The sequence below is a fragment of the Bufo gargarizans genome, chromosome 7, assembly GCF_014858855.1.
Source record: "Bufo gargarizans isolate SCDJY-AF-19 chromosome 7, ASM1485885v1, whole genome shotgun sequence".
Classification (NCBI taxonomy): Eukaryota; Metazoa; Chordata; class Amphibia; order Anura; family Bufonidae; genus Bufo; species Bufo gargarizans.
Genome location: NC_058086.1, coordinates 183482061 through 183497636, shown reverse-complemented (window position 1 = coordinate 183497636; position 15576 = coordinate 183482061). Strand labels below are relative to the sequence as shown.

The window sequence follows — 15576 nt, the reverse complement described above, 5'->3', positions numbered from 1 at the left end:
CTTCACGTTCCTGTCTCCAAATTGTAGAGTGGAAATTACTTTGAAAGCGTTTGGGGGAGGGGGAGACATTGACAGAATAATTACGTGTTTACGAAATCCATAGTGATCTGTGAGGAAAGCTATATAATTGGCGCGGTTCTGTCAGTCTCAGTCTTGTAGGGCGTCCACTGCTTAGTGGAAGTTATTATTTAACCCATGACCTCCTGCTACGTTAACGAGCCACATGTATAGGCCACGGTCATACTAGAATGTCGTGATGGTCTCACCACATGTGTTCACATGACGTTTTTATTACTTACATTTAGGCTCATGCACACGACCGTTGTGTGCATCCGCGTCCGTTTCGTCATTTTTTACAGTTTAGTGGAGGTTCTATTCATTTCTATGGAGCTGTGAAAAAATAAATTATAGTCCTCCGTTTTTTCTCCGCGTCCGTGATTCCAGTCTGTCAAAAAAATATAACCTGTCCTATTCTTGTCAGTGGAAAACGGAGGACGGACCCATTCAAGTCAATAGATACGTCAAAAACAACAGATGCACAACTGGTATGTCATCCGTGTCCGCGTCTGTGTCCGTTTTTTTCTACAAGACCTTGGTGCAATAAAATTACACTTTTCATTAATCTTCCTTTTTTTCCACTGTCAGACAAAAAAAAAAGGAAGACACAAGGAAACACAACTGAAGCAAAATCGGACACGGACCACTGAAGCCAAATCACGGACAGTGAAAAAACATGAGGCCTTAAGCGAGCGTCTGTTTAAAGAAAAAAATAAAGTCATATTAAAGGGGTTCTCTCACTTCAGCAAATAGCGTAGAGAAAATTAATACAAGGCACTTACTAATGTATTGTGATTGTCCATATTGCCTCCTTTGCTGGCTGGATACATTTTTCCATCACATTATACACTGATTGTTTCCATGGTTACGACCACCCTGGTTTCCATTAGTGGTGGTCGTGTCTGCAAACACTACAGGAAAATGCACCACGGTCCCGGCCACTAGAGAGGCTGGCGCTTTTTTCCTACAGTGTGCAAGCACGGCCACTGATGCTGGATTGCAGGGTGGTCGTAACCATGGAAACAAGTAGTGTATAACGTGATGGACACAAGGCACTTAGGTGTTACCAGTTGGGGGGGTGTCCCTGCACAGTCTGACCAGGCAGCACTGGTTGGATAGTGTCAGACTGGGCAGGGACGCGCCCTCACCTGGTAACATCCAGTTGCAGACTACTGGTAGTACATTCTTTAACTTCTAGTAGGAATAATAAAGGAATGGCTCAACAAAGAGTCCTAAGAAAAGATGCTGCAGAATTGTTATTTTGCGGCAATCTGGAAAACTGTGAGGAATGGAAACATAAAGTATATCCGAAAATTGCAAACCTTTTCTTTATCCAACAAAGCGGCTCGTTACTTGTCTGTTTTAGGCTAGGTCTACACAACGACATTTGTCGCGCGACAAAAAGTCGCGCGACAGATAGGGCGCAACAGTTGTCGCGCGACATTTTGTTGCACTAATGTCGCGCGACAATTTTTATAATGGCAGTCTATGGTGTCGCACTGCAACATGCGACATGCTGCGACTGCGACGCGACAGTCGCAGAAAAATCCATCTTGAATGGATTTTCTACGACTGTCGCGTCGCAGTCGCAGCATGTCGCATGTTGCAGTGCGACACCATAGACTGCCATAAAAATTGTCGCGCGACATTGGTGCAACAAAATGTCGCGCGACAAATGTCGTCGTGTAGACCTAGCCTTAGTCGATGCTTCAGTTTGCTGTAACTCTGGATCCTCTTGCGCGTGAGCTCTGTGCTGGGATGTTCCTCTGTTATTCCTTTTAGAAATCAATGTAGAAATTGAAAACTAGGTCTTACTAGGGACAGTGACAGACTTTGTAGGGACACATCACTTGGACGAGTGGCATGGTTTCACTTTAGTTCATACATTTTCTAGGAGGAATAACAGAGGGATGGCACAGTTCTGAGAAAGAAGTAGCAGAAGTGTTAGCACCTGTCGCTGGTATATGAGGGAACTGCATGTGTAGCTGTTATCACCCCAGCTTGCCTCGGTGATTGTAGTAATGGGGGGGACAGGTGCCGGTGATTGCCCGGGCCGCCTGGATTCTGCCCATGGGGCAGTTTATGTTATCGGCTCTCCTCATATATTTTTGTAAATTCTTTATTTCGATTTCAGTGTTTTATAAAACATCGATATAAATCTACAACATGTCAGGACAATCAGACAAGAGAACGATGGTCTCAAACGTTTCCTGTAAGAATGAATGATTATCGCCCAGGTCCATGTGCCTAGGTTAATTGAACACTAAGGGTCCATTCACACGTCCGTAGTGCATTGCGGATCCGCAGTACACCCGGCCGGCACCCCCATAGAAATGCCTATTCTTGTCCGGCAAGAATTGGACATGCTCTATTTTCTTGCGGAGCTGCGGACCGGAAGATCGGGGCCGCGCTCCGGAAATGGTGTGCTCTCCGCATCCATTCCGTCCCCATAGAGATGAAAGGACGCTTGACTTTTTCAGTCGAACGTATGGACAGTAGGAGGCACCGATAGGGGGGACTCCAGGGCGGAGAGGCGACCCGAGGCCGATAGGTATGTACGAATCGATTGTATATTCGCTTCTGGGTTCTGAGCTGTGGACGCACGTAGGTTATATAGTGATTGATAGTATGCTGTAAAAGCTTCAGCTGTCTTTCGGGACAGTGTCACCCGTGGACCAGTACTAGCCAAGTAATAGATTCAACAATGAAATTGTTGTTCATTTCCCCCGAAATACGTATAAGCCGCAGTTCTCCAAGCGGCTCACACATAGGTTTGCAAAGGAGAATGGAAAAATAATTATGTCACCAGGGGCGCGACAAGTAATCATGGGGCCCACAGCAAAACTTACAGTGAGACCTGCTGGATAATGTTTGCACAGTGATGTCATAGGAGTGGGATTATACACACAGTAATGTAACAGCACTGCGATAATGAACTCAGAGGCGTCACAGCCTAGGATTAGTGCACACAGTGATAACACACAGTGAGGTAACAGTACTGGGATAATGCACACAGAGATGTAAGTCTAGGTGCACTCAGTGACGAGACATTACTGGGATAATGCACACAGAGATTTACAGTACAGACCAAAAGTTTGGACACACCTTCTCATTAAAAGAGTTTTCTTTATTTTCATGACTGAAAATTGTAGATTCACACTGAAGGCATCAAAACTATGAATTAACACATGTGGAATTATATACATAACAAAAAAGTATGAAACAACTAAAAATATGTCATATTCTAGGTTCTTCAAAGTAGCCACCTTTTGCTTTGATTACTGCTTTGCACACTCTTGGCATTCTCTTGATGAGCTTCAAGAGGTAGTCACCTGAAATGGTTTTCACTTCACAGGTGTGCCCTGTCAGGTTTAATAAGTGGGATTTCTTGCCTTATAAATGGGGTTGGGACCATCAGTTGCGTTGTGGAGAAGTCAGGTGGATACCCAGCTGATAGTCCTACTGAATAGACTGTCAGAATTTGTATTATGGCAAGAAAAAAGCAGCTAAGTAAAGAAAAACGAGTGGCCATCATTACTTTAAGAAATGAAGGTCAGTCAGTCCGAAAAAGAAGGTGTATCCAAACTTTTGGTCTGTACTGTAAGTCTAGGTGCACTCAGTGAAGACACATTAGTGGGATAATGCACGCAGTGATACAACAGTACTGGGATAGTGAATACAAAGATGTCACAGTCTAGGAATAGTGCACACAGTGATGGCACAGTAGTGGGGTTATGCACATAGTAATGAAACAATACTGGGATAATGCACACAGAAACGTCATAGCCCAGATATTTCTCTTTTATTCTCTTTTTTTACTTTCTTTCTTTCTCTCTAGTTCTTTCTCTCTTTCTTTATTAATACCGCCCAGTAGTCTGTTTATCCGCCCTCTGGTAGGTTGCTGTCCCTCCTGTGATTAATGGCTGCACTGGGGTGCGGCGTGCGCTCAGTCACCATATAGTGACGGCACATCCCCCGAGTGCTCTTACTTTTAATGGCAGTCATTTGTAAGCCATGTAATAGTCCTCAGTCATCTCTGCTCCGAGCCCAGGAGACGGGTTCCCTTTCAGAAATATCTATGAGTATAGATTAGTGGTCTCGCTGTGCCCAGGGGGCGTCCTGTCTACATCTCACTGCTGGTAATGGAGCGGTAACTAGTGGTGGGTTCAGTGCAAGACCCAGCCGAATGCATCCGATGTACTCGCCCGGTTCTGCATTTCGCACAGATAATAGGATGCAGTCGGATCGGTATTGTAATGCAGCATTCGTCTGTTTTACTATGTTAATTTTTTTCTGACCATTTGCTACTTTGCAGTTTCGATATAAAGGCTGATAGGAGCAGAATGGTTCCCATGACAGGGGTTTTCTGGTTTAGGAGCCATTCTCAGTTTCCGAATTAAATTAGATTAAAAAGGCTGCTTTCTGCTGCAAACAGAGCTTCGTATACCTCTGTGGACAGATGTAATGCTGCTTTTGGGGAAAAAACACTATTTGTGTGCAGCTATTTAAGCATTTTTTGTAAACTATATTTTTCTGAAGTTTTATACAACTTTTAAAGCTGCTCTTAATCAGAGCTAAATGCATTTGTTCTACTGCTCCAAATTGTACCCACAGTAGAGCAAATCTTCCTTCTCAATCTAAGTTTCTAGGGACTCGAGATTTCAACATCAGCCGAAGCTGCTGCTTACAGTGTAACCATCGTCCAGCAGAACAGACAGCCGCGACGTAACGAAACAAAGCAACCAGAGGCAGGCAAGATTAACAAGTTTTCTTACCTTCTCTTGGGGCCGTGGTCCCCTCCTCAAGTGCCTTTCGTTAGGTCTCGTAGGTCATCTACTTCGGATACCGATGTTACGTTCTCTCGAGCCCCACTGTTGGGCGACAAACTGTTAAAGCTGCTCTCAATCAGAGCTAAATGCATTTGCTCTACTGCTCCAAATGGTGACTGGCTGACCTGTTCCATGTGCGCTCGGCAGCTGAAGGCATCTGTGTTGGTCCCATGTTCATGTGTGCCTGCATTACTGAGAAAAATTATGTTTAAATATATGCAAATTAGCCTCTTGGAGCAACGGGGGCGTTGTTGTTACACCTAGAGGCTCTGCTCTCTCTGCAACTGCTGCGCCCTCTGCACTTTGATTGATAAGACCAGGCAGGGGAAACATCGTCACACCCGGTCCTGTCAATCAAAGTGCAGGGGTTTTGCAGTTGCAGAGAGAGCAGAGCCTCTAGGTGTAATGACAACGCCCCCATTGCTCCAAGAGGCTAATTTGCATATAATAAAACATCACTTTTCTCAGCAGTGCGGGCACATATGAACATGGGACCAACACAGATGCCTTCAGCTGCCAAGCGCACATGTAACAGGTCAGCCAGTGTCATAGGGACAAAACTGCTGACAGATGCCCTTTAGGCCTCATGCACACGACAGTATTTTTTCGCGGTCCGCAAAAAGGGGTTCCGTTGTTCCGTGATCCGTTTCCGTTTTTGTTTCCGTGTCTCTTCCTTTATTTTTGGAGGATCTCCAGACATGAAGGAAAGTAAAAAAAAAAATCTAAGTCAAGTTTGCCATGCAAATGATAGGAAAAAAAACGGACGCGGACGCGGATGACAATCTTGTGTGCCTCTGCGTTTTTTCACGGACCCATTGACTTGAATGGGTCCGCGAACCGTTTTCCGTGAATAAAATAGGACAGGTTATATTTTTTTGACGGACTGAAACCACTGATCACGGACGTGGATGACAAACGGTGCATTAGCCAAGTTTTCAACGGACCCATTGAAAGTCAATGGATCAGCAGAAAATCACGAAAAACAGAACAACGGACACGGAATGAAACAACAGTCGTGTGCATGAGGCCTGAAAGAGGTGTGTGTGCACCACTTAGGCTGAGTTCACACTTCAGTTATTTGGTCAGTTATTTCCATCAGTTATTGTGAGCCAAAACCAGTGGTGAAGCCTCCTGAGAGATCAGGTGTAATGGAAAGATTTGATTAACTGACCAAATACCTATAGTGTAAACTCAGCCTTAAAGGGAACCTGTCACCTGGATTTTGTGTATAGAGCTGAGGACATGGGTTGCTAGATAGCCGCTAGCACATCCGCAATACCCAGTCCCTATAGCGCTGTGTGCTTTTATTGTGTATAAAAACCGATTTGATACATATGCAAATTAAGCAGAGATGAGTCAGAGCTTGAAAATATGACTCTTCTCTGGTCACACAAGTAAGATATGACTCTTTTGTGTTAATTTGCATATGTATCAAATCGTTTTTTTGACACAATAAAAGCACACAGAGCTATGGGGACTGGGTATTGCGGATGTGCTAGTGGCCATCTAGCAACCCATGTCCTCAGCTCTATGCACAAAATCCTGGTGACAGGTTCCCTTTAATCATTTTTATACACATCACACTCCACCGCTAAGTACCTGGAGACTGACGTTAGAAACACCAGTCTTCATAAATCTCCCCCATTTTACTTTACAGTTACGGTAAATTATCTGTCAATGCAAAAAAAATCTTTCTTTGCAATATTAAAAACCTTGACAATGTGTGAATGATAAAATACATGCAGTTATCAGGATTCTGTTTTACAACCAAATATAAAAGAGATTGAGGTGCGCTGGAGCATAGCCAGGCGGCTGTCGTGTTAGTAATTGCTGTGCTTACATGGGTTCATGTTTGGACATAGCACAGAAAGGGACGTTTATAACACTAAATCTGTTTAATTTAACCAGTTCAAGACCGGGCCATTTACACCCTCCCCCCAACAAGGTGCATTTTTTTTAGTTCATGCGTCTTTGAAAGATATAACTTTTTATGTAAATTATTTTTGCACCTTTTTCGGTGATACATGGGGTTTTATGTTTGTAATTTTTATTATATGGGATGTATGAGCTTTGGTTATGGGGGGCGGGGCTAGAAGCTGCTTTTTATTATTTGGTTGGCTGGTTTTTATTTATTTTTTTATTTAAATTTAAGTGAATTAAATTAATTTAAAGGTTTTTTTAACTATTGCATTGTACTCATGTTGAGATAAAAATCATTTCTCATCATTTCTGTACATAGCTGAGATGCTCTATAAGCAGCCTCTGGATTTTCTCTCTTTTCCGTCAATTGGGGAGCTGATGGGCTCCTTATCTCTGCTCTCTGACATTATAAATACTCATTATAGTTCAGTTCTTATCTTACTGATAAGAATGTGGCTTAAATAAGTGTTTATGACCTCGTAGTAGCTTAGAGTTAAAGGGAGTCTGTCACCAGCATTTCACTTTTTTAACCCTTCCCACAGCTCCCTAGCATGCTTACAGTTAATCAAAACATTACCTCTGGCATCTTTCCTGCTCTTATAAATCCATCAAAAACGATCTTTATAAGATATGCAAATGAGGGGTCGCAAGTGCCCAAGGGGCGGCATTACTCTCTTAGGTGCCCTGCTTGCTCGGCCTTTTCATTGCGTCCCCCCGCCTCTTCCTTTCATCTGGCAAAAAATTGTGAACTAAGTATCATGATCTGTACAGCGGCGCCCAGGGATCTCACTGCACTTACTATTATCCCTGGGCGCCACTCCATCCTCCTGCTATGCCCTCCGGTATCTTCGGTCACTTGGTTATAGTAGGCGGAGCTCTCAGGCTGTGAGCTCTGAGCTCTGCGCTGCGATTGGCCAGCGCTACAGCCTGGGAGAAGAAGACGCCCAGGAGAACACGGGCAGTCTCCGCCTACTATAACCAAGTGACCGAACATACCGGAGGACATAGCGGGAGAACGGAGCGGCGCCGAGGGATAATAGTAAGTGCAGTGAGATCCCTGGGCGCCGCTGTACAGATCATGATACTTAGTTCACAATGTTTTGCCAGATGAAAGGTCCTCCTTAACCCTTTGTGACAGAACAGCTCAATATTTTTAATAAAGGCCAATTGAAAATATGATTTGTAGCCAAAAATTATTAAACTGCAATCATAAGAAAAAAGTGCCTCTGAAGGTGTACGTAGCATTTAAGTTAAAGGCGATGCAAGACCTTTGGGCGACATTTAACTTTACATTTTTTTTATTGCAGATTTTTCCTGTAACTAGGACTGACATGGTAGCCTCAATTACAGGGGAAAGACAGTCCCCAGAGAAGTTGTACAGACCTGTACAGCCCCACAGCAGAGCTGATCTGGGTCTGCTGAGACCCAGAAGCTCGTGCACACTCAGTGATCACATGACCACTAGGACTGGAGCAGGAAGCGGCATTGCAGCTACGTGATGTCTATACACAAAGAAACACACAGTTTTTTATGCACTTTTTTGAGCCAAAACCAGAAGTGGATCCAGCAAGAACGAGAAGTAGAAGTCTTCCCTTTAGATTTACCGTTCCATTTATATCTTCTTCTGGCTTTGGCTGAAAAATTGCATTTGTGATTCTAGTCTTAAGGCCCAAGCAGGTGATTGAACGAACAATCACATTTTCAAATACTTGTCCCTAATCATTTCCCTGTGTAAATCTGGCCAGCGCTCAGCTCTGAAGCAAGCAAATGCTCGTTTGTTGCTGACCATATCTTTTATGTGGGCATGAAAATTATCAATTGTCAGCAGCACGTCTCCTTGTGAAACAAGTTGGGTGAATAACGTGGTCCACCATTTTTCACTACTTGGAGCGCTGCCTCGTTCTATGATCCTTGGATGCTTATGAAAACAGTGATATGTTGCTGACAATAATTAAACCGTCTGTCTGAATGATCACACTAGCCATTGGTCACATACAGCACCAAAGATTGCCTCATGTATATGGAACTAAATGAGCACTTATCGATTGGCTTTATCATCGATCGGCGATTGTTACCGGCCATACATCTGCCCATGTAAATGGGTTTGCAGACTGTGTTTGGTGCCATATCAGAGGTATTGGAGTAAATTTGGAGGCATGCAAATTGCAGGGGCATAACTATAGGGGATGCAGAGGTGGTAGCAGCTACCCCTCGACCCTGGTGTATTAGATGGCCCAAAGCACCCACTGCCACCTAGGGAGACACCAGTATTCTAAATGGCACATGGTAGATGGGAGCCCTGCGACAGATTTTGCATTGAGGTCCCAAAACTTTAGGATATGTTCAGATGGAGGATTTTAGGAGCGTATTTCAGAGAAGATTTGGTGCCGAAACCCGGGCCTCATCTCCTGTAAACCGCCTCCCAATGTCTTCAATGGGAGGCCGCGCTTTCATGTCGCCTGGGATTTTTGTTGCACGGTTTTCAGAACTGCGTCAAGAATATGCAGGTCTATTCTTGGAGTGGTTACTGTGCGGACCCCTCGCCAAGCCTCAGAAGGAGCCTGCCCGCGGTTTAGCTCCATTCGGTGGAGCTAAAGCTAGACTAGGTCCACATAAAAACCCATGGCTGAACCGCAGCACAGTGCAGCAGTTTCTGCCGTGGGATATGTGGTGGTTCTTGTCACGGACAAAAAGTTACTTTTGTCACGGTCCTTAAAGGGAACCTGTCACCCAAAAATCGCCTATTAAGCTGTTTACAGTACCTTATAGTGCTGTATAGTCGTTTCCTGATGCACTTTTTGTTAGTTTTGCAGCATGTATGCTCAGTCAGAAATCGATGTTATATTCAGCTGCTGCCCCGTGCTTCAAGTCAGGCTTGAAGTCACGGGGGCAGCGGCCTCGGCGTCTTACATGGCCCTCTCCCCGCCCCCTGCCTCTGTGACTGACAGCCGAAATCCGATTCCGGGACCGCGCTCAACGGCCGCATGCGCAGTAAAGGGCGGCAGGAGCGCGGTCCCGGCTGCCGCGCGTACTACGCGCCGTCTTACTTTCGCCGCACTGCGCATGCGCCCGACATCCTGTATCAAACGCGCCCGCGCCCAGATGCCGGGCGCGGGCGCGTTTGATACAGGATGTCGGGCGCATGCGCAGTGCGGCGAAAGTAAGACGGCGCGTAGTACGCGCGGCAGCCGGGACCGCGCTCCTGCCGCCCTTTACTGCGCATGCGGCCGTTGAGCGCGGTCCCGGAATCGGATTTCGGCTGTCAGTCACAGAGGCAGGGGGCGGGGAGAGGGCCATGTAAGACGCCGAGGCCGCTGCCCCCGTGACTTCAAGCCTGACTTGAAGCACGGGGCAGCAGCTGAATATAACATCGATTTCTGACTGAGCATACATGCTGCAAAACTAACAAAAAGTGCATCAGGAAACGACTATACAGCACTATAAGGTACTGTAAACAGCTTAATAGGCGATTTTTGGGTGACAGGTTCCCTTTAAGTTTGGCTTCTGGCAAGTTGTGTTTTTTTATTATCAAATTAAGTGACACTTTACCTTGTAGGATTATGAAGTGAGAAATTCTATGTTGCTAAAGTAACAATTCCCTCATAGAATAGTATTATTGGTAACGCACAGTGTCACTGCAGCAGTGCTTCAGTGCTGGTCTGCAAGGTTTCCAGTTCACTAGTGTAGGTTCTTAAAGGGGTTTTTCAGAGTTCAGTGAAAACTCGGGGAGCCCCTTGATGTTCCATAAACCTAGGTCTCCACTGCAGCCAGTCACTGGCCTTAGCAGTGGTGTCTCGTGTCACTGCTGAAGTCAAGAAAACACACAGCTGCCAGGAGGACCGGAGCGCAATACTGGAAGAAGCAGGGCAGAAAGGGGTTAAGTATCGATTCTTTTCTTATTTGAGCACATTTACAGGTGCCGCCCATGTTTCTGTCGCTCTCAGACAACCCCTTTAAACATGACAGCTATTTACTATGGTAAAGCTCCAGTGATGACGATTGCGGATGAGCTTTGGATCCTAGATCCGAAGTCGCTTCGCTCCAGACTTCGTTTTAATGCTCTGTACTGCATTAAAAATGTATGGGTTCTGGTGAGGCAAATTGCTATCACGAAGTCTCGCGAGACTTCAGGATTTGATTTTAAAACTTGGCTTCGGTACCGAGGTACCAGTCGGTACCGAAGCCAACCTCGGATACCTGTTTTAAAATGGTTTTCCAGTTTAATAGTTAAATTCCAAATGTATTCACCAAATTCTCGCGAGACTCATTTCACCTCACTGGAGCCAATACATTTGAATCTAGGATTGCTGTGGGGAACTGAGCTTTGCCTCAGTTTGATAAATCTCCCCCATATTGGGTTTTGCACTACTTTGAGGGAGTGCTGTGGAATATGTCCTTCTATAGATGTGACAGGTCCTCCATTGTCCCCTCATAATCGCTTGACTACACCTCTTGTCACATAAGAAGACACCAATATTACGCACTTTGAGGCCCAGGAGCTTCCAGTTATGGTGCATCTCCGTCCATACTTGTGCACTTTGCTTTCCACCATCCCTCACTTTTCTTTTACCTCTGAGTTCACTTTATGAGTGTGAGCGCTCCCTTCTGAAGAACATCATGGCCTCACAGCAAGTCCGACATGGTCGCTGTCCTATTTGTCGGAGTTACTATTACTTTATGTTCACAGCGTGTGTCTGAGGGGAGATGGTGAATTCACGCTTACGTGGAAGGAATGATGATAAATGATTGATGGCGTGGCCCGGCAGCCTGCCTTGTACATGGTCTCCAGAGGTTAGCACATACTCGCAGACCAGAGGAGACGTGTTCTATGCTCTTTGATTTTGTTAAGAATTAAATATTAATATGACAGGAAATTCTGAGACATATAACAGACGTATCTCGTTATAAAGGCTGTAGGTGGTTTTCATTGGGGGTACATATGAATGGCTTCTCGTATTGCGTCTGCTCTACCTGTGGAAAAAAAAAGAAGAGTTTCTGCTCAACTTCATTAATAAAGAATATGGCAGGAGATGACTTGGGAAATTCTCTACTAATTATTTCTAGAATCTGTTTGTATCGCAAATGTTGACATTTGTAGACAAAATAGGCATACAGGGCAGATATTTTAAGATTTAAAGGCGTGGTACACCATCCGGGACAATTTTTTTTTTTTAGGATTGCATTTTACTCATTTTGGGCTAAAAATTTTCAATAGGTTTTTATTAAAAATGTTTCATTATTCTGTCAATGGTTTAACTGTTTTTCTAGCTGTGTGAATACTACTTTCACTTTGTGCCGGTCATCTAATAAACCTTATTTCTAAATTACTAAGAGGTCATAAACACTTATATGAGCCACATTCTTATCAGTAAGATAAGGACTGATACATAATGAGTGTTTATCAGGTCAGAGATAAGGAGCCGTCAGCTGAGTTGTCTAACGAGAAACAGTAAACATACAGATCCTGCTACTAGAGAATCTCAAGGCTGTACAGAGAAAGGGGCTCAACATTTTTAATGCATTTTTAGCTTAAAATGAGTACAATGCATTAATAAAGAAAATTGTTCACCCAAAGGTGTACATAGCCTTTAAGGTTTATTTTATGCCAGAATATTGTGGCAGTGTCATTTTTATTTTTTTGTCAAATTTGTGACCAGTGTATATTTGGTCTGTTAAATGTGTCTATGGTCTCTTTCATACGTCCCTGTCTGTGTTGACATCTATGACAAGATGGTCAGTGGTTCATCCGTGAAGATGTCAGTGAAGGATCCATGTTTGGTCAAGACTTTTTTCTCAGCTTTTTTTGACAAATTCTGTGACAGAAGACCCCAACAGAACTTCCGATGCAGATGTGAAAGTGACCATAGAGGGCCACAAGGCTTCATACTAACAGAATTTTATACGACTTTTTAGACCACCTTTGAGCTGGTCCACAAGATGCTACAAAATCTGTCTGAGGGTATCTCCACATGTGACCGAGATGCTGCGGATTTAGTTTAGGTTTGCTTTCTGCAGCAACTGGACAAGGTTTATCATCCACCTGCTACTGTAATCCGATATAGATTTTACCAGCGAATATCTCTAAGTAGAATCCACAGCAGCTCTGGTTCACCCGTGGGGTTGGAGGTTGGACCAGATGTGATGTTGACTATGGTGTAATGAAGTCAGGCGGCACAGCGTGCTGGTTGAGGGGTGCTCGGTTTGTGTGGAGGTAATCCCAAAATCAGAAGAATGAAAGAAAACCGGCACTCCCCAAAAAATCTTTGCTGGTGATAGATTTATTGGTCACTCATATGAGTGACCAATAAATCTATCATCAGCAAAGATTTTTTTGGGAGTGCCGGTTTTCTTTCATTCTTGTAATGTTGACTATGGTCTCCTCTCATTGTTTCAGGGGAGCTGATGGCTCATTACCACATATCTGGTGGACTTGACCCACAGGGTGTTATTTTTGGACACACTTTTATCACCTTTTACAATCCGTGGCAGATCTCCTTGGGAAACGCTACTAGGTGAACCTATCCCCAACCTCCCTGAACACTCTCAAAAACAAATCTCATATAGGGTCCATCCACTCAACCGTAATTTCGGTCTGCATCAGATCCAATTTTGGGGGTAAGAATAGGCATTTGTTACATATCAAGGGACATGCGGAAGTGGAAAGTGTGGGATGCCACGGCCGGTATCCGTGATTTGTGGGCTGCAAAACTACTGTCATGTTAATGTCCCCTAAGAGATTTCCATGCCCATGCTATTGTGATTCTAATGGCCATACACATAAAGGGGCATTCACGCAACCGTATCCGTTTTGAATTCCATTGTGGATCTGCAATACACAAATACCGTCCGTGTGCATCCCGCATTTTCCCCTTCCACATGTCCTGCAATATGTAATAAATGCCAAAACGGACAAGAACAGGACATGTTCTGCTTGTTTTGCAGGGCCGTGTAACAGGCATACAGCTGTCCGCATCTTTTGCAGCCCCACTGAAATAAATGAATGAATGAATACAATCTTATGAATGGACTGAATGGACCTTTACTTAGTTTAGACCTTGTGAAAAAAACTAAGCTGGTGTGGATTATGGTGATTGATAAACTTTCCAGCATTCTCCGAGATACGGTTGAGAAGTTCGAAAAAACCTGGTGCCCCTGGATACGGTTCTCTGTGAACAAGAGTAGTTCAGCTCCAGCGTCTTCAGCTGGAATTTCCCCCGAGACCATCCTTAGGTCTGTATTCTTCTGCTCTCCCATGGATGCACTTCCGCTATGCTGTTTCCCTCAGCGTTGTTTGCTCTGCCCCCTGTTGCGGAGGTATGCAATATTTTTGTTCTGTGCTATTGCGGTTTTACATGTCCTGTGTTTTCTTTTCAATAAAAAGAGCAAAATTTTAAAATAAACTGATAAATAGTTATTAGGCGCCGTCATGCACCGTTCCTGCGTGGGCTTAGCCAAGGTCATTAAAGGGCATCGACCGGCAAGAAATCAAGCACAGTGCCTGGTAGGGCTCGCTGAGCATCATGGACGAACACCTTTTACTCTGTCCTGCTTGCTGCAATGCCGATATAAAGACTTTTAGGGCTCATGCATGCAAACTTAATTTTTGTCCGTTTTTTTTGTGGCCCATATACGGAACCATTAAGTTCAATGGGTTCAACGGAAATGACTCAGCGTGCATTCCGTTTCCGTATATCGGCATGGCTATTCCGCAAAAAAAAAATATAGAACATGTCCTATTCTTGTCCATTTGCGGACAAGGACAGGCATTGTTACAATGGATCCGCGAAAAAAACCTGGATGTAACACAGACGTCAGACGGACGTCATCCGTTTTTTTTGCAGATCTGTTTTGTGGACTGCAAAATACAGATGGTCGTGTGCATGCGCCCTTATTCTGGTATCCAAATAAGCAGTTGAAGGGGTTCTCTGAGATGATGGCCCCTTTTCATAATGACAGGCGGGGTGCAAAGATAAAAAAAAAAAAAAAGAGGCTCACTTGTCATCGTCTCTCTTTCTCCAGTGGTGAACTCCCTTCTCCATTTCTGGTCCTCTTAGGACCGGAAAAGTGAAGTGCCGTCTACATGAACGTCACTGCTGCTGACCAGTCCGTGGCCTCAGCGGTGATGTGTGCAGGCACCACATGTGACCGCTGCCACCGCTGAGGCCATTGATTGGTCAGCAGCAGTGACGTTCATGTAGACGATGAATCTTAATTATTCTGTGTGTTTAGTGCTTAGAATTGGTCACAATTTGTCTGATGAGAAACTAACGTGTCCTCTTGTTCACAGGGGCGAACTATGCAAGTAGCAGGCGACCTCCACTTGCTGTTGACGGGTCAAGCCTCCAGTCCAGGGATCCAGCACCATCCAAGCAGACAGTCCTATCTTGGCAAGCTGCCATCGATGCTGCCAGACAGGCCAAGGCGGCCCAGAACATGAGCACTGCTGAGCCCCTGCCGGTTGGATCTCTGTCACAGAAAAAACGGCAGCAGTATGCTAAGAGCAAGAAACAAGGGGGCAGCTCAACCAACAGACCAGCCCGTGCCCTTTTCTGCTTGTCTCTCAATAACCCAATCCGGAGAGCCTGTATCAGTATAGTAGAATGGAAGTATCCTTTATGGCGGCACTTGTTGTGGAGTTAGTATAATCTGAATGCGTATAATGGAAAACATGCTAATACCAGCGATGTGCCACTCATGAGATAAAGTGGGTGCCAAGAGCCAGCATTATAATCATTGTCTCCCGGCCCTGAGAAAGAGTCATGGCTGCCTG

At 44.7% G+C, this 15576-nt stretch overlaps 1 protein-coding gene across 5 annotated transcripts in view; it reads left to right on the top strand.

Annotated features, from left to right (window-relative positions):
• The window catches only part of CACNA1D (calcium voltage-gated channel subunit alpha1 D), a 312213-nt gene that overhangs the window by 17736 nt on the left and 278901 nt on the right, over nucleotides 1–15576 (top strand). For all 5 annotated transcript variants that reach the window (XM_044301155.1, XM_044301153.1, XM_044301156.1 and 2 more), the window contains exon 2: nucleotides 15094–15412. In XM_044301155.1, the coding sequence (XP_044157090.1) occupies nucleotides 15094–15412 (319 nt within the window). The remainder of the gene's footprint in view (nucleotides 1–15093; nucleotides 15413–15576) is intronic.